The sequence below is a fragment of the Mirounga leonina genome, unplaced genomic scaffold, assembly GCF_011800145.1.
Source record: "Mirounga leonina isolate KUSES-001 unplaced genomic scaffold, KU_Mleo_1.0 Mir_176, whole genome shotgun sequence".
Classification (NCBI taxonomy): domain Eukaryota; kingdom Metazoa; phylum Chordata; class Mammalia; order Carnivora; family Phocidae; genus Mirounga; species Mirounga leonina.
Window position 1 is genome coordinate 2,338,918 of NW_023270454.1, and position 19,141 is coordinate 2,358,058.

Consider the following 19,141-nt stretch of genomic DNA (forward strand, 5'->3'; position numbering starts at 1 on the left):
GCTTGGGCAGTCACCAAGGACAAGAGTGGACTTCTGGGTGGCTGCAGCCCCCAAGCAGAGGACCCGTGGGAGCCACCTGCCTTGCTGTCCTCTTCCATGATGGGTCCATGGCCCGGCTGGGGCTCACAAAGCCTAGTACCGTGTACCCCGAGGGCACCTGGCCCAAGAGGCTGAAAATCCAGCCGCTCTGCCTGCCACGTAGATATATGCTGTGGTTCCAGAACTGTATCAGTCCAGCGGAGCTGAGCTTTTTCCCTCATCTGTCAGCCAAAAGAGGCACGTTTTTCTAATTGGGGGCATCCTTTCTAATCAGTCTGCCTTTTTGTAACTGGCTAGTTTGTACAAAGGCTCCCTCTTGGCCTGAACTAGCCTCTCTTCCCTGCTCACAAGCGCACGCACACCGACTCCCTTTCCTGGGCCCATGTTCCCAGAAATCACAGCCAGAACCCCCAGAGGTAGTGGCCCAGCCTCCGCACCCCGAGCTTCTCCTTAGAGTGTGGGAAACGGCCCCTCCCTCCTCTCCCTCAGGCTCCCCTTCCCGGCCTGGCCTTTCCCATGCCTGGCTCTTTCCTCATCCTCTGTCTGCTCTCCTGCTCTATCCCGCACACAGTGCCCCTCCTCAGTCTCGCCCGCGTCCAGACCTGAGGGAACAGAGACCGAGGAAGGGTGGTGAGGTCATCCCGCCCCCCCACGGCCACAGACCTCCCCTGGACATTTCCCACCACATCCTATCCTACCCCCTGCCGAGTTCCACCCAGCTGGGTGTGAGTCAGGTCCCTGGGGAGGTGGAGGGCCGCCTGCTTCCCTTCGCCCTGCTCCTCCCAGATGGCAACACCCAGGACTTAGCAGGCAGGAACTCGGGGGGACAAGAGGCACTGATGGATCAGGAGTTGCGGGGCTGTCCCCAGGGTCTGGTCCGGCCACGCTGGAACTTGTCGAGAGCAGCCTGTGATAGGATGTGCACTGGCCCTGGTAGTCCTAGGAGAGGTTCAGCATGAGGGCCCGCGGAAGCAGGGGCTGGGAGAGGCTGGACCCATGATCGCTAGGAGCCCGAAGCTCTCCTGAGGCTGGGGACTGGGCCCAGACTGACAGGGGCACCGGGAGGTCCCCGGGGCATGCGAAACCTGCGTCCCTGACATCCCAGAGTATTCCTGGGGCTCCCCCAGGCCCCAGCTGTGTGACTGCCACGGAGCAGGGTGGCTGCTGGTCAGTGGGCAGCATAATGACAGGGTGAGATCTCTCCACCCGTCCCTGACCCTACGGAGGAATGTCTGGGCTCTGGCAGGATCGTGACCTTGGGTGCACACAGGCACGCCACCCCTCCTTCCATCAGACTCTCACCCAGGTCGGGCTTTTCCTCCTCAGGGGCATCTTCCTGGACACCATTGTTCCCAAGTACGAGGTCAATGGGGTGAAACCTCCCATCGGTCAAAGGACCCGGCTCAGCAAGGGGGACATCGCCCAGGCCCGCAAGCTCTACAAGTGCCCAGGTCGGGGCAGGGAGGGACGGGCCAGGGAGGGATGGAGGACAGAGCCTGAGGCAGCCAGTGGGCCAGGACCTGGGGCTGAGGAGGTTAAAGCTGTGAGTCTTAGAGAAGGCCAGAGGCTGCCCGGTGTTGGGGGTGGGGGCACCCAAGCAGGGGCACTGTTCAAGTTAAGGAACCAAACTGGGGCTGGGATCGGGTGGCGGTGAGATGTTGAGCCCCACACCTTCCAGGCGTCTGGGAGAAGAGGACAGTAGGAGCAGTAAAGAGGGCTGGCAGAGCAGTTCTCAGGGAGTGAGCTAGAGTGAGGCCACCGAAGGAGCTTGACCTTACCTCTGGAAACCTTGTTGCCTTGACAACAGTACATCCTGTAGGACTAGGCTGAAGAGGTCAGCAGTGTGAGCTTATATGTGAGGAGCAGGGAGGGCATCTTAAAGGGACAGGACCATCCTGGACTCCCTCCCCTCCTCAGCCGTTCTTCTCGCCCCCAAAGGATGCCAGAGTACAGGGCGGGAAGCCAGAAGGCGGGGCGATTGGGCATCTGCAGCCAGCAGTTCAGTCATTTCCTTTCCTTGACAGCCTGCGGAGAGACCCTACAAGACAGCACAGGCAACTTCTCCTCCCCTGAGTACCCCAATGGCTACTCCGCCCACATGCACTGCGTATGGCGCATCTCAGTCACACCTGGGGAGAAGGTAACTGAGCGTCCCCTCCTCTGCCAGGACCCCAGAGTAGGAAAGCATAGTCGTTTGTGGCTGTGAATGACCTACCTGGGAAACGTAGACCCATTCACCCCATAAGAAATGGAGCACTGCCTCAAGGAGGGGCTTCTAGCAATCGTTGTAAATGAAGGCTGACTCGCAGAGAGCACTTGCTACGCGAGAGGCACTTTTCCAAGCACTTCTCAGGTTCACCCACAGGGTTTTCATGTGCACTCTGGACCTCTCACCCACCCCTGCACTTTCCATGTCCTTTCGTGCATTTTGGTTGTTTCCAGGAGCCAGCTTTAAGACTTTATTGCCCTTGATTGGAACATGGCACTTAATGTGCTAGTGCAGTCTCGAGCCCAACTAGATTTTATTCCTGGTCATGTTGTTCAGTCCAACAGCTCTCAAGACCATTCGGAATCCGAGTCCACCGTTCAGCACGTGACCGCCTCTTTTACTATGTCCTGAGCTCTTGATAAGCATATCTTCTGGGTCTTTGGAACCTGGTCTTTGACAGAAACATTGAACGTGACATGAATCAAAGCAGATCCAAGATCCCTTTCTGAGCTGACATGGTTCATCTGCAGACTTTGGGCAGAATTATTCCACTGGCTGAGACACCACTTAATGTCACTACCACGACCTTGTTGACTGGGAAGTGAGCTTCTCAAACCATGCCTTTGTCATCTTGATAAATGCTGAATATGTAGACGGACTGCCTTACCAAATCAAATCTACTGTTCCACCAGTTGGGAAAGCGCCTTTTAAAAAGGAAATGACATTTGTCTGATATGCTTTGTTTCAAGTGAACCTGAACTGGTTCCTCGTAATCAAGTGTCTCCTTTCTAAATGGCGGCAGACTGTTTAATTGGGCATTGACGTTCAACTCAGTGGTTTGCGATTCCCAGAATTCACTCCAAACCCTCCTTCCAACACACACATGCATGCGCGCACACACACCCCTTTTGAAAATTGGCAAAGCTTTTGTTCTGAGTTCTCAAGATTACAGACACTGATCACATCTGTAAGTTATTTGAGTGTCCTCTGATGTCATTTTGGAGCCTAGAGGCAAAAGCCAGTTTAAAGAGGTGCTCACTGACTCTCCTCCAATGTGATTCGGTTTCCATTTCCTTTCCAAACTGTGCTTATTTTATTTTTTGCAATTTCAAGAGCATTCTTATTTGTGCTAAACTTCTATTGAGGGTTGAGTAATTCCATCACCTCTCGCAGTTAACATTCTGTCATCTTCCCTCAAAAGTGAACCCATCCCCTCTTTGTTCTTTTTTTTTTTTTTTTAATTCTGAATTGAACTTAACAATTGCTGTCCTTTTGCTGCCTTGTTCTGACCATGCCCTGGCTTCCTTTATCCTTCTGCCAAAGGTCTCTGCTGCTGCAGCCTTTGGAGATCTCACAGCTGATAACAATAAAAACGACTAACGATTATTGAGCGCATTATCAGCCAGGCATGTGTTAAATTCTTTATGTGTTATGTCTTGTAATTAATACAGTGATATTCTGGGCTGCCGCTAATGTTATCTCCATTTTGCATATGAGAGAGCAAACTTGGAAAAATTAAGGAACTTGCCCAAGAAACTGGATTATGACACAAAAATCCATGATTGCAATACTGTGTATTCTAAAGCCCTGTCCCATATCAACAGTTGCTAAAGCGCGCTTCCACAGACCGCTGTGCCCACTACTCGCCCAGCACTGGGGGCCAGAAAGAGGCACGAGATAGTCCCGGACCCGAGGAACATGGAGTAGGGTAGAGCGTTGCCGTCTTTACTATTCAGAAGATTTGCTCCGTCAGCAGGGATCGGTCTCCTTCCCTGTGGTTCTGACCTGGAACGGGCTGGCCCTGGTCTCTAGTAGACACATGGCCGGGCCCCAGGCGCCTCCCTGTGTGCCTTGGGACTGTTCTCTCCACAACTCCCAGGAGACTCCCCACCAGGGAGAGAAGGAGGCTACAGAGAAAAATTCCAGATTCATCAGTGCGTGGTTGCAGAGATAGAAAAAGTTAAACTCACTCACGGTCCTGGATGCAATTGTAGAGTTGTAAGTGAGCCAGAGATGGGCCCCCCGGGGGACAGGAGCCCTTTAAGGGCTCCTGCCCCCCGGGGGACAGGAGCCCTTTAAGGGCTCACGGAGGCTGGGGAGCCGAGGAGGATGGCTTTGGGACATCACGGCCGCCATTCTTCGCTGTGCACCCATTAGGTGCCAGGCGGAGTAGTAGACATCTCGTGCACACGACCTCGTTATTCCTCCCATCAGTTTTGTGGCGCGGATGCAGTTGTCCCTTCTGTATAGACGAAGGAGTCGGGGCTCAGCGGGCGAGCATAGCTCTGCCCAAGTTTACACAGGCAGTCGCGGTGGAACCAGCATTGGGTTCCAGGACTGTCCGACTCCAAAGTCTACGCTCTTTCAACAGTCACCCTGGAATAAACCAGCCTGCGTTCGGGCGTGGACTTTGATGTCTCCTCTGTGCTGAGAGGTTGTTTTGCCTCACTCTCCACTTCTCTGATTATTGCCAGAAGTGCGAGTGATACGTAAATGTTATCTTATACGGTTATGCAAGTCAGGGAGATGTCAGACAAGAAAGAGCCACTTGGGAAGGCTTCTTTTAGGACCCCCAAGTCTCTGCACTGCACGTCATTAGCAGCTGCCCCAAAGAGGACTTAGTATTTCCCAAGCCAAGAACCAGCCCCTGATGAGCAGAAAAGTGGTTTCAGGAGATCATGGTCTATTGTGCAGGGGAGCCAAGAAGATAAGAACTGAAAATGTCTTTTGGATTTGGCAGTGTCCACCCTCATTCCCATCCCTGCCTTGTGATAGCCTGCCTATTCTTCAAGTTCCAACCCAAATCACGCCTCCTCTGTAATGCCTTCCCTGACCCCCACCCCCGTCCCCCAGCTGGGCAGAGATGAGCCCTCCCTTCTCTGCAAGGCCTGTGCCCGACCCTCCCCTGAGTGCCTGCTTCCCCGTGCTGAGGGGCGTGGGTGGCGGGGGGGTGAGGGGAAGCTGACCCTCATTCTCTGAGCAGCTGTTAGGCCAAATTGAGCGGCAGGCCGGGGGGGGCCACATGGAGTGGTGGTTCAGGGTGTGAGTTTAACAGCCAGAGGGCCTGGGTCTGACTCAGGTCTGCCGTGCTGTTTACCGGTTGTATGATCTCGGGGAAGTTACTTAACCGCTCTGTGCCTCCGTTTCCCCATTTGTAACGTGGGCCTGGTGGTAATGCCTCCCTCATGGGGCTGATGATACGAGGACTGGACGAGTTAATGTACGTGAAGTGCTTAGAGCAGCGCCTAGCTCGTGGTGGGGGTCCACCAAGGCTAGCTGTTACTATCATTCTGTAGTCTTACTCTATTAACGGAGCGATCCCTGGTCAGCCTCCCTGCGTCCCCCATCCCCCATCTGCCTCCCGCTACTTCCAGATGCTGGTATGAACCGTTTCAGATTGCAAAATCTTTTTTTTTTTTTTAAGATTTTATTTATTTTTATTTGAGAGAGAGAGAATGAGAGAGAGGGAGTACATGAGAGGTGGGAGGGTCAGAGGGAGAAGCAGACTCCCCGCCGAGCAGGGAGCCCGATGCGGGACTCGATCCAGGGACTCCAGGATCATGACCTGAGCCGAAGGCAGTCGCTTAACCAACTGAGCCACCCAGGCGCCCTCAGATTGCAAAATCTTAAGCGAATTCAGCTCCAATAGTGAAATTATCTTTTTTGGAGTGGCATACACTGTAGTGTATATATGTAGTATATATGGGTGGCATGTATGTATGTTGTATGTGTGACTCATACACGTGTCAGTGTTATAAATCTTACGTGTATTAACTCCCTGAGTCCTTTGAGGTAGGTGCTATTACCATTGTCATCTTACAAATAAGGAAATGGAGGCACAGAGGTGTGAAATGATGAGCCTCAGGTGGTCCAGCAAAGGCAGACGGAAGGCAGGCTGTGGGTCCCCAAGAGTCGACATATTGTCCCAATCTCTCCCTAACTGCAGCCAACAAATGTGAGGGGAACTTCCCATATGCGGGGTGCACTTGGAGACTCCGCACTCGGTGTCTCCTTTAATCCCCCAGCGCCTTAGGATCGCCTCCATGTTTGAGGCACAAAGAAATCAAGCCACGGGCCCAGAGTCACCAGCCAGGAAGTGGTAGAGCCGGCCAGGTTTTCTTTGGCACAGGGCAGTGGCCCTGCCACCAGAGCACAGCTCTCTCCACATGACAGAAGTTGTTACAACGCTTAATTAGACATCTCTGGTCTCAATATAGCCACGGCTGTGCCTCCCTGGAGGATGCTCCTAACCACCAGCACAGGTCTCTTCCTCCTGAGTGAGGTGACCACTGCTTCCTCCTGCCCTGTCGGAGGTCTCGGGTGGGCCCTTTGGGGTTGCGCCGGCTGGGTGTGGTCTCTTCAGAGGATGTGAATTCATCTGCCCGGGACAGAGCCAGAGTTGTTTCCGGGGATGAAGGGAAAGTTGCTGCCGTTCTCAGCACAGCTGCTGAGCAAGTTGATGGGCAGCCCCGGGGAGGCCACATGGAATAGTGGTGAAGGGCGTAAGTTGAGGAACCAGAGTGCCCTCCCTGGGCCCTCTGCATTCCTTCTTCCGTCCAGCAACTCCTTAAAAGATAGTTTTGATGTTCGTCAGCTACAAGGATGATGTATCCATGTTGTAAGAATTTTGAAAAATAGAGGCATTCATAAGGTAAAAAGTGAATATTCTCCCCTGGATCCTCCTCCAGATCCCACTCTTCAGAGGTGACTAGGCATGAGTAACACTTGCTATGTCCTTCCAGGCCCTTCCAAGAATGTGTGTGGATATGTGGTCTTAGGTAACTTGCCTTTCACTCAGCAGTTAATTGTGGTCAGGGTTCCATGTCCACAAATCAAGTTCTACCTCAGACGTATTCATGGCTGCTTAGCATGTTGTCATCCCCATTTCACTGCTCGGCCATCCCCTGCAGGTCTCCACTGATGGGTGTTTCATTTAAGTTTTTTCTAAGTTTTTAGTATTACCAAAATCACTACAATAAATATCTCAAGACTTAGATCGTTATACACTTGGGCAAGTATATCTGTAAAATAGATTCCTGAAAGCAAAATTCTAATCAAGAAATATTTATGAAGCAACTACTACATGCCATGAACCAAAGATTCCGTAGTGAATTAAACAAAATTCCTGTCCTCATAGGGTTTACATTTTGGCGGGGTTGGGGGACAGACAAGCAAATAAAAAGTAAATGCAGTAGGTTAGATGGTGATAAATGTCACAAAGGAAATCAGCAGTAGGAGATAAAGGAGTGAAGTGGGGGTTACTGTTCCATGTGGGAAGGCCTCATTCACATCAGATGAGTTGGAGTAGAAATAGACAGGAAATGAGGGAACACTTTGGGCAGATAGCTGGGAAGAGCTTCTAGGCAGCAAGTGCAAAGGCCCTGAGGCAGGAGCAGGCTTGGTGTGTTTGAGGACCAGCAAGGCCAATGTGGCCAGAGCCAAGTAAGCAAGGAGGAGATTGGTAGGAGATGGGGTCAAAGAGATAGCAGGGGGTTAGACCACAAATGACCTTAGAGGACATGGTGAAGACTTTGGATTTTACTCTGAGTAACAAGCATGAAAGGATTTTGAGCAGTGGGGAGGTAAGATACGATTACATCATGAAAGGTCTGCTGTGGTGAGAGGTAGGATCAAGAGTAGGGACTATTAAACTAATCTTGGGAAAAGATGATGGCAGGGCCAGGACTGAGAATCAAGAAGGGGAACAGGTGGTTTGAGGAGAGAAGAGGAGGATTTAAAAGTGTGCCTGGCAGCACAAAGGGCCCAGTCGACCTCACATTTCAAGTGAAACAGTCAACGTGCCTGTATTTTCTCTAGCCACAACATTTGACCATCCGGGAAGCACCGAGTAGGTAGAAAGTCGGATTTAACCAGGGGTGCAGTTTTCAGGAAGAGGATCAAGAGAGTTGAGGTCCTATGTAAGGAGGTGATGATAAAGATAGACCATGGATTTGCTTTGAAGTGAGATGACTGCTCCAGGCCTTTGCCACCTCCTCTGTGTCCTACTTTGGGCATTTTCTAGAAAGATGAAATATTGGGCACACTGTCTGTCTCCAGAGCAAGAGCCAGAACAGATTTTCAATGTCAGTTTTTCAAAATATGAGGACTTTTATCTTTTTTTTTTTAAGATTTTATTTATTTATTTGAGAGAGAGAGAATAAGAGAGAGAGCATGAGAGGGGTGAGGGTCAGAGGGAGAAACAGACTCCCTGCTGAGCAGGGAGCCTGATGTGGGACTCGATCCAGGGACTCCAGGATCATGACCTGAGCCGAAGGCAGTCGCTTTAACCAACTGAGCCACCCAGGCGCCCATGAGGACTTTTATCTTGATAATAACAATAGCTCTCAATGATGGCTAATAATAATCATCAAGAGTAATGTAGTGCACTTTTCAAAACATGGTTTTACTCGATTACATCTCAGAGTACCACAGTTAAGAAACACTTCCCAAAACGCAAACACATTTCACCCCATGTACGAATCAAAAGAAAAGAAGCAGGATGGGCTGTGGGTTCCAAGCTAGGCAAGGAGAGATGTACGTGAAGGTAAAAGGCAGGAAAACCCCTGTTGAAGGTCATGGTGAATTGGAAGGGTTGTTGGACTCCGTAGAGAGCAGTGGGCAAGGAGAGATGGGGGCCCGTGGTTGGACAGTGGGGTTCTTGAACCTGAGATTATGTGGGGGGGGTGCGCAGTTAGTGGTGATAACAGGGTCTAGGGCATGATGTGCTGGGTGTGGTGGAGAAGAGGTAGAGAGAGGAGGTCATGGCGGAGAGGCCAGGAAACGGGAAGGGTCGTCTGGGTGGATGTGGAAATCACTGAACATTCTGCAGTCCATGTCCGTGTCAGGAAGTGACTGCGAGCAAGAGCTCTTCACTGAACTACGGACCGCAGTCGCTGGTGCCGGCTTTGGGGTTTCCATTCTCGCCTCCACTCTGACTGCCTCTAACTCTGCAGGGTGCCACAGGGGACACGGATCTCCTTATCCTCTTTCCCTCCAGCAGGAAAGCCAGCTAGATCTAACAGGAGGGCCCTCTGGGCCATCGTGTGTCCTCTGTACACACCTCTTAGGTCACAGGGAACTGTTCCCTGGAGTCCCTGCTTGTTGGACTCTAAATACACAAGAGGCTTTGGGGTGCATTCTGGAAACTACTAAAGCAATTTCTCTCCTGGAAAGTGTGCTTCTCTACCTGTTAATATGCCCACCTGCTGGAGAGAGTTGGACCTTACCGAAGTGTCAATCGTCCCTCCAGTATTACGTGACCAGTTCGTGAGCTCATGCTCAGGAGGCACTTAGGGCAGCGCCTGTAGCCGTGAGCTCCCGTGTCAGGCTGAGGTGCTCTTTCCTCATGTTATGCTCAAGGCCACTGAGGTCAGAGAGCTTGGGTGATTCCCCCAAGGACTCACATCGGGAAATGCAGAGGTGACATTCCAACTCAGGCCTATGTGCGTGGAGTCTGAGTTTTTTCACTAAGTGAGCTTTTCAGGTGTATATATCCTTCTGAATCCTAAGCCCCTGGACAGGGACAGACCTTAAACCCATTCACAGGAAGGATTCGGATCCAGTATTCCCCTCAGCCACTAGCATGACCCCCTGCCTGGAATCGGTGTTCATAAATATGTGACCACCGGTGACTCAGCCCTTCTTCTCTGCCTCTCCTCTCTGGACCCTTCATTCTCATTTCAGAGCCCCGCTACCCACATGCTGCCTGGGCCCTTCCTCTCACTGAGACCTCATCCCTCTAAAGGTGCTGGATTTGTGTTACTTAAATCCACTGCGAGGAGAGCAGGGTTTAGCCAGAAGCAATGGCTCCTCACGAAGGGGATCAGTAAAATAAGACATTTTATATAGATTCCATCAGGCCACGTATGTTAGGTGAGAGCCGGGATGTCTGCGAAGAATGCTGGCCGTCATTGGCAGACAGCCGGGGAGAGGAGGGACGTTTCTGTGCCCGGAGCTCATTTTTGGGACCCCTTCACTATTCACAGAGGGGGAGGCAGGCCGCCGCCGTGGGCTGGCGAGGCGTGGGGGGCTCCGTAACCCTCCTCCTCTTCCCATGTCCCCTAGATCATCCTGAACTTCACGTCCATGGATCTGTATCGCAGCCGTCTGTGCTGGTACGACTACGTGGAGGTCCGGGACGGCTTCTGGAGGAAGGCGCCCCTCCGAGGTAATGGCACTAGGCCGCCCCCCACCTCCTCTGCGGCTGAGCCCTTCGGGGTTTTAAATTGAAGTCTGATTGACATACAATATCTTCTTAGTTTCAGGTGGACATCATAGTGATTGGATATTTTTATACATCACTAAATGGTCCCCAGGATAGGAATAGTTACCATCTGTCACCATACGACGTTATTAGAATATTATTGATTATATGCACTGTGCTGTACCTGACATCCCCCATGCCTTATTTATTTTATAATTGGAAGCTTGTATCGCTTCTCGGCCTTCTGGCTACGATCAAGTGTGTCGCTAGAACCTTGTATCTCTTAATCCTTTTACACCTATTCTGTCTATCCCCCCCCCCACCGCCCCCGGCACCCATCAGTTTGTTCTGTGTATCCATGAGTCTGTTCATTTGTTTTGTTTTTAGACTCCACATATAAATGAAATCATACAGTATTTGTCTTTATTTCATTTAGCACCATACCCCCAGGGCCATCCGTGTTGTCACAAATGGCAAGATATCATCCTTTTCTGTGCTGAGTAATATTCCACTGTATGGCTATCCCACATCTTAGTTATCTGTTCATCTACTGTGTCCATCTCTTGGCTGTTGTAAATAATGTTGCGATGAGCAGGAGGGTGCACATAGCTCTCCGAATTGGTGTTTTCATGTTCTTTGGATAAATACCCGGAAGTGGGATTGCTGGATCATAGGGCAGCTCTATTTTTAATTTGGGGGGAAGCTCCATACTGTTTTCCACAGTGGCTGCACAGATTGACGTCCCCACCAGCAGTGCACAGAGTTCCCTTAGCACCACGTCCTCAAACCTGTTCTCACTTGTCTTCTTGACACCAGCCAATGTGACCGCTGTGAGGTGACATCTCATGGTAGTTTTGATTTGCATTTCCCTGATGATGAGTGATATTGAGCCTCTTTTCATGTGCCCATTGGCCATCTCTACAGCTTCTTTGGAGAAAAGTCTATTCAGATCCTCTGCCCATTTTTTATTGGGTTGTTTGGTTTTTGGATACTAACTTGTGTAAATTCTTTATATATTTTGGATATTAATCCCTTATCTAATATATGATTTACAAATATCTTCTCCCATTCAGTAAATTGCTTTTTTGTTTTGTTGACAGTTTCCCTCACCTGACAGAATTGCACAGGCTAATTCCTTCTTAGAACTACTTAGGTCACAGTCTCTTCATCCTCCCCTGAAACCCAAAGCCTGGCCAAGGGTGATCTGGCCACCCTGGTGTGGGAGCCAAGAGTCCCGGTAGAATTAGTGCCTTCTAGCTCCATCTCTAGTCCCTTCCCCGATCTGGACCTCAGGGTCCTCGGTACGGGCTTCTGGGCCTCCCACAGAGGTGATGCTCAGTGTGTGGGTCGCGGGAGTCATACAAGTGACAGAGGGAGACAGACAGGCACAACTCCACAGCTCCAGGCTCTCTTCCTCGTCTGGGCACTTTCAGAGGCTCCATTTTCTCCCTCTGCAAGATCTGGCTTAAGGGTAGGCTGGCACACCACAGAGGGCTCCCTACCTGGCACAGTGGCCCCAACTTGTTTGCACAGGAGACTTTGTCCCTTGGTGGTGAGGGGAGTGGTGAGTAAGTGGGGGGTGAGTGGTCAGAGCACGGGACAGAAGGTGCTTTAATGGCATAGAGTTAGGGCCAAGAGAGGCTTTTGCTTCAAGCCTGAGGAGCTGTATGCATTCTCCTCTTCCAATCTGGACATACTCCTAGGAAGCCCAGGACCGCCCATTAACATTAGAACCTTTGTTCCACGTCCTGGGCCTGAAGCAGGCTGACCAATCATTGCTAACCATCTCTTCTGATATTTGAATATTTCTTATTAGTCACCCAAAGCAGCTGTCTTTACAACACTTCCTCCTGGAGACGTGGTAGCGTGTCCAAGATTCCACTTTCTTTTTCATAACTTACATTCCTAGGTCAGCACCCTCTGTCCCTTGCCGAAGGTTGGGAAATACCCAGTCTTCTTTGGAACACACAGTCATCCCTCATTGATTCTTGACTACAAAGGATTCCACAAATGGCCAGCCTCATCTGCTGACACGGATCCTTGTCAGGGTTTATTTCAAAGGGGACATTTTCTGACCCAGTCCCTAGATTCTAGGATTTACTTGGGGCCCTCTGGCATCTCTTGCATTTGGTCACATGAAAACATTTTGTAATGTACAAAGAAAGGCTGTGTTCATTCTTGGTGATTACTTGTTTGCATGGAGATCAAATAAGAAAAGTAATGATAAAAAAAAAAAAAGTAATGACGGCAATATGCTCCTTTAAGAAAAAGTAAATAAAACATAGATACAGCTGGTTATTGTGAGGAGCCCCCTTTCCTCCCCGAACTCATATTCCATCCCTCAAGTGCACAGAACCCTCTAGAAGGCTGGTACGCTCTGGCTCTTCAGGGCCCTGCTAGGTCTTGGACCAGACTCAGGCCACCTGCAGGGTCTTGGGATTTTGTGCCAAGTGCAGAGCAGGGCCAGAGCCCCTGAGGCCCCTGGAGCAGCAGGGCGGGCTTCCTGGTGCAGGGAGGGGAGAGCGCCCTGCTTCAGGCCTCACTGCCCTCTGTGCACACTGTCTGCACAGGCCGCTTCTGTGGGGGCAAAATACCCGAGCCTATTGTCTCCACCGACAGCCGCCTCTGGGTGGAGTTCCGCAGCAGCAGCAACTGGGTCGGAAAGGGCTTCTTTGCCGTCTATGAAGGTACTGCGGAAGCGTGACAGGGAGGAGTCAGCTATGGGGTCCCCGGGCATCCCAGAACCGCCTGCTCCTGGCACCGCAGGGGCGAGGTTGAGGGCCCATGAGGGAGGATGCAGAGATCCCGGTGGGATTGGCCAGGCCCGGGGGCGCTAAGAAGCTGGGGGACGTGGGGAGGTCTGGAGGAGGGGGAGAGAGGGGCTCTCTCACTGACCTCACGCTGTGTCCCCAAAGCCATCTGTGGGGGAGATGTGAAGAAGGACAATGGCCACATCCAGTCGCCCAATTACCCTGACGATTACCGGCCCAGCAAAGTCTGCATCTGGCGGATCCAGGTGTCTGAAGGCTTCCACGTGGGCCTCACCTTCCAGTCCTTCGAGGTAGGTCAGAGACCCTTCGGTCCCACCTCTTCGTGGGCTTCCGGTGTTGGGCCCTGGCAACCAGCGCTCCTCCAGCTGACCGAGCCCCCGACCCTCAGATCGAGCGCCACGACAGCTGTGCCTATGACTACCTGGAGGTGCGTGACGGGCACAGTGAGAGCAGCACCCTCATCGGACGCTACTGTGGCTACGAGAAGCCTGATGACATCAAGAGCACATCCAGCCGCCTCTGGCTCAAATTTGTCTCTGACGGATCCATTAACAAAGCCGGCTTTGCTGTCAACTTCTTCAAAGGTGCTCCTTCCCGCCCCCCACCCAGCCCAGCCCCATGGCTAATCCATCCCCTTCGTTCCTTTTTCTGGCTTTTGACATTGCATTGTATTGTGGTCAGAACCCTTAGCCTGAGATCCGTCCTCCGAAAGCATGTTAAGCGTACTCGACGGTAGGGCCGACTGTAAGCACAGTGCGCGTGCAGCACATCTCTAGGGCGTGCTCATCTTGCTCGACCGGCACTTCATGCCTGTTGATCATTTCCCATTTGATACCATTTCCCCCTCCCCTAACCCCTGGCAGCATCATTCCACTCTGTTTCTTTGAACTTGACTTTATTTATTTATTGGATTTGACTATTTTAGATAGCTCAGGTAAGTGGAATCCCGCAGGACTTGTCTTGTCTGTAACTGGCTTATTTTACTTAACGCAGTGTCCTTAAGGGGCACCCGGGTGGCTCAGTTGGATAAGCGTCTCAGGTCATGATTTCAGGGTCCTGGGATCGAGCCCCGTGTTGGGCTCCGCGCTCAGCAGGGAGTCTGCTTGAGATTCTCTCTCTCCCTCTCCTTCTGCCCATCCCCCCACTCATGTTCTCTCTCTCCCCCCCTCAGATAAATAATCTTAAAAAACAAAAAACAAAAAACATAATGCCCTTAAGATTCATCCATACTGGGGGCGCCTGGGTGGCTCAGTCGTTAAGCGTCTGCCTTCAGCTCAGGTCATTATCCCAGGGTCCTGGGATCGAGCCCCACATCGGGCTCCCTGCTTCGCGGGAGGCCTGCTTCTCCCTCTCCCTCTGCTTGTGTTCCCTCTCTCGCTGTGTCTCTCTCTGTCAAATAAATAAAAATCTTTAAAAAAAAAAAAAAAGATTCATCCATACTGCATATGGCAGAATTTCCTTCTTTTTTAAGGCTGAATAGTATTCCACTGTGTGTACGGAACACATTTTTTAAATTGAAGGATAATTGACGTACAATATCCTATTAGTTTTAAGAATACAGCATAGTGATTCGACTGCATTCCCTATGCTGTACATTGCATCCCCCTGTCTTATTTATTTTATAACTGGAAAATTGTACATCTTAGCTGCCGTCACCTCTCTTGTTCATCTCTCCAGCCCCTCCCTATCAGTTTGTTCTCCGTATCTATGAGTCTGTCTCTGTTTTGTTTCGTTTGTTCATTTGTTTTGTTTTTAGATTCCACATATAAGTGAAAGCATGTGGCATTTGTCTTTCTCTGTCTAGCTTATTTCACTTAGTGTGAATTCACTTAGTTCATGGTGTCACCAATGGCAAGACTTCATTCTTTTCTGTGGCTGAGTAATATTCCACTGTATGGCTCTCCCACATCTTCTTTATCCATTTATCTGTCAGTGGACACTTCAGATGCTTCCATATCTTGGCTGTTATAAATAACGACGCAATGAACATGGGGGTGCGTATATCTCTTCAAATTGGCGTTTCATTTTCTTTGGATAAATACCCAAAAGTGGAATTGCTGGATCATATGGTAATTCTATTTTTAACTCCTGAGGAATCTCCATACTGTTTTCCACAGTGGCTGCACCAATTTGCATTCCCACCCACAGTGCAGAAGGGTTCCCATTTCTCCACTCCTCTGCCAACACTTGTTATTCTTATCTTTCTGATACTATCCATTCTGACAGGCGTGAGGTAATATAGCTCAATGTGGTCTTGATTTGCATTTTTCCTGACGATGAGTGATGTTGGTCTGTTGGCCATCTGGATGTCTTCTTTGGAGTCATGTTTATTCAGATCTTCCTACCATTTTTAAATTAATAGTTGTTTTTTTAAATATTGAGTTTTATGAGTTCTTTATATATTTTGGATGTTAACTACTTATTGCACATAACATTGGTAAATATCTTCTCCCACTAAGTTGCCTTTTCATTTTATTGTCGGTTTCTTTCACTGTGTGAAAGCTTGTTAGTTTGACGTTGTCCCATTTGTTTATTTTGCTTTTGTTGTCCTTGTCTGAAGAGACAGATCCAAAAAAAATATCACTATGACCAATGTTAAAGAGCTTATTGCCTGTGTTTTCTTCTAGGAGTTTTATGGCTTCAGGTCTTATATTTAAGTCTTTAACCCATTTTTAGTTTCTTTCTGTGTATAGTGTTGATAAGTGGTCCAGTTGCATTCTTTGGCATGCAGCTGTCCAGTCTATTTATTAAAGAGACTGTCGGGGGGCCCCTGTGTGGCTCAGTTGGTTAAGCGTCTGCCTTCGGCTCAAGTCATGATCCCGGGGTCCTGGGATTGAGCCCCGTATCAGGTTCCCTGCTCAGAGGGGAACCTACTTCTCCCTCTACCTCTGCCTGCCGCTCCCCCTGCTTGTGCTCTCTCTCTCTTGCTCACTCTCTCAAATGAATAAATAAAATCTTTAACAAAAGAGAGGGACTGTCTTTTCCCCATTGTATATTCTTGCCTCCTTTGTCATAGGATAATTGACCATGTAATCACGGGGTTTTTCCTGGACTCTGTTTTCTCTTCTATTGATCTATTTTTCTATTTTTGTGCCAGTACCATACTGTTTTGATTTATTTGTTTTTGATTATAGCTTTGTAGTGCAGTTTGGAATGTGGGAGCGTGCCACCTCGAGCTTTGCTCTTCCTCAGGATTGCTTTGGCTGTTCGGAATCTTTTGTGGTTCTGAACGGGTTTCAGGATCACGTGTTATAGCTCTGTGAAAAATGGTATTTTGATCAGGATTGCATCAGATCTGTAGATTGCTTTGGGGGTATGGACGTTGTAACAGTATTAATTCTTCCCATCCTGTACCACATTTTCTTTGTCCTCATCTGTTGGTGGACATTTAGGCTGTTTCTACATTTTGGCTATTGTGATGTTGCTGCGGTGACTTCACACGTTGTTTATTCAGCAATTCGACACAGAGGCTCTAGGAGGGATGCAGAGACCCTGGTGCCCTCCCTTGAACTGATGGCCTAACTGGGGAGAAAAGGTCAATTCCATTGAAAAACTGCATATCTCATTGACTAAATGACAAACTTACATAAAAGTAGTTTGCACATGGTAGGTCCTCAACTCTGAATTGAAATAATAATTCAAGAGTTGCCTTAAAGTCCAGAAGTTTGTATAGAAGAAAGGCCAATGAGGCACGGAGGCAGAAAGTGCTGTGGAAGCTTGGGGAGGAAGCCAGACAGTGTGGGTTGTTGTTTTTTTTAACTGGTGTCACGGTGGGCAGGTCATCTTCTGAATCTCATTTCCTCATCTGTAAAATGGGGATAGTAACAGTCCCTCCATCACAGGTCATGTCAGAATTAAAGGAGAAAGGAGGAAATAGTACTTAGCCAGGGAATGGCATACAAGAGGAACCAGTCCATGGTGGCGGCCACCAGCCCAGCCATTGTGGTCAGAGGAAGGCTCTGTGGGGGTCCGCCTGTCCCCTCTTTCAGGTCGTAACCTGTCCCTTTGGGGCTCTCAGGAGTAGGGTCCCCTGGGGACTGAGTTGGGGCTGGGTGGGGCAGGGAGGCCCACAGCCTCAGAGCTCTGAGTGGTCCACAGCCGACTGCCGGTCCCTGCACTGGGGCTGGAGGTGGTCACAGGAAGCCTGGGGGACTGTGGACCTGACTCGCGAGCAGAGGGCGGGAGGAGAGACCCAGGCCCCAGCCTGGCAGTCATTGACCCCCTTTCCTTCCAACTGGCAGAGGTGGATGAGTGCTCGCGGCCCAACCGCGGGGGCTGCGAGCAGCGGTGTCTCAACACGTTGGGCAGCTATAAGTGTAGCTGTGACCCCGGGTACGAGCTAGCTCCGGACAAGCGCCGCTGTGAGGGTGAGTGCCCCCCTCCCCGGGACCCAGGTCCTTAGCCAAGATTTCTCCTGCTCTTGGACACTCCCCTCCCTGGAGGGGCTGGGACTCCCTAGAACGTTCTTCACGACGGGGGGACAAGGAAGACATTCTATCCTGCAGGCCCCCAGAACACACTTACCAAGTGTGACGCACTCTGGGTTGGTTTTGTTTTGTTTTGTTTTTCATCTTTATTCGCTTAAAATGCTGACCTTGACCGACTGATGGATTTCGTCACCCTCCAGAAGGGTCATGATCCCCAGTTTGGAAACCACTGTCCTCAGACACACACTGATTTTTTGGCCTCTCCCGATACCCGGCCCAAGGTGAAAGCTGGTGAAAGCACTCCCTGTCAGAGCCTCCAGCTCAGCCTGGTCTTGCCTTCCCTCCCTGCCTCGCCACGCTTCCAGTCCTCCCTGCACACTGGCCCAGGCTTCCCTGAGCCCCTCACCCCCCTCCTCCCTCTCAGCAGATGTCCTGGCGGTTCTGTCGCAGAGAAAGTAGAAGTGTTCACACATACGACTCCTCAGTTCCTCATACTCTGAAGATAACCCCCCCCCCCTGCCTGCTTCCCTCCCGTTCCTGAGAGACGAGACACAAGCCCCGGGACTGCAGGGAATCCAAGATCCCCATCTCCCCAATGCACCCAGCACCTGTCTCTGGCCCGTACCTAGACTGGGGGCTCCTGGCAGGTGATGGCACCTCTCTTGTCCCCCCAGCTGCCTGTGGTGGCTTCCTCACCAAGCTCAATGGCTCCATCACCAGCCCCGGCTGGCCCAAGGAGTACCCCCCTAACAAAAACTGCATCTGGCAATTGGTGGCCCCCACCCAGTACCGGATCTCCCTGCAATTCGACTTCTTCGAGACCGAGGGCAATGACGTAAGTGCTCATTGGGCTGAGGCGACGCAGGAAGGTCTGAGGCGTGGGAGCCGGCTTCCTTCCCTATAAAAGAAATACCCAAAGAATGTAGAGGAGGAGAGACTGCTCCCAATTCCAGGAAGCAGGGGAGGGTTGGGGAGGAGGGCTTGAAGGCCAGGGAGCATGCACGTGGCGATGTGGAGCGAGGCAAGACTTGGGCCTTGTGTGGAGAGCACAAGAAGATCTAATGGGGTTGACGTGGCACCTCTTTGAGTTATTAGAGTCTGTAAAGTGGGTGACTAAAGACAAAAGGACCCACACAACAGGGAGCCTTCCCAGGTAGGGGTGGTCAGGGGAGACTTCCTGGAGGAGGCAGGCCTGGAGCTGCCCTGCCCTGCAGGTGTGCAAGTATGACTTCGTGGAAGTACGCAGTGGGCTCACAGCCGACTCCAAGCTACATGGCAAGTTCTGCGGCTCCGAGAAGCCCGAGGTCATCACCTCCCAGTACAACAACATGCGCGTGGAGTTCAAGTCCGACAACACAGTCTCCAAGAAGGGCTTCAAGGCCCACTTCTTCTCAGGTAACCCGGACTCCCCAGCTCTGAGCCTGCCTCCCCTCCTCCCTGCCACTGGACCCCTGCACTTTCTAGCCCTCCCTGTTGCCAGGCCAGCAGGCTC

General features: G+C 50.9%; 1 protein-coding gene across 3 annotated transcripts in view; it reads left to right on the top strand.

Annotated features, from left to right (window-relative positions):
* Positions 1 to 19,141, top strand: part of BMP1 (bone morphogenetic protein 1) — a 42,868-nt gene that overhangs the window by 11,468 nt on the left and 12,259 nt on the right. For all 3 annotated transcript variants that reach the window (XM_035022521.1, XM_035022520.1, XM_035022522.1), the window contains exons 7-15: positions 1,366 to 1,490; positions 2,064 to 2,179; positions 10,313 to 10,415; positions 13,022 to 13,138; positions 13,367 to 13,512; positions 13,611 to 13,806; positions 17,464 to 17,589; positions 18,324 to 18,484; positions 18,864 to 19,044. In XM_035022521.1, coding sequence (XP_034878412.1) covers positions 1,366 to 1,490; positions 2,064 to 2,179; positions 10,313 to 10,415; positions 13,022 to 13,138; positions 13,367 to 13,512; positions 13,611 to 13,806; positions 17,464 to 17,589; positions 18,324 to 18,484; positions 18,864 to 19,044 — 1,271 coding nt within the window. The remainder of the gene's footprint in view (positions 1 to 1,365; positions 1,491 to 2,063; positions 2,180 to 10,312; positions 10,416 to 13,021; positions 13,139 to 13,366; positions 13,513 to 13,610; positions 13,807 to 17,463; positions 17,590 to 18,323; positions 18,485 to 18,863; positions 19,045 to 19,141) is intronic.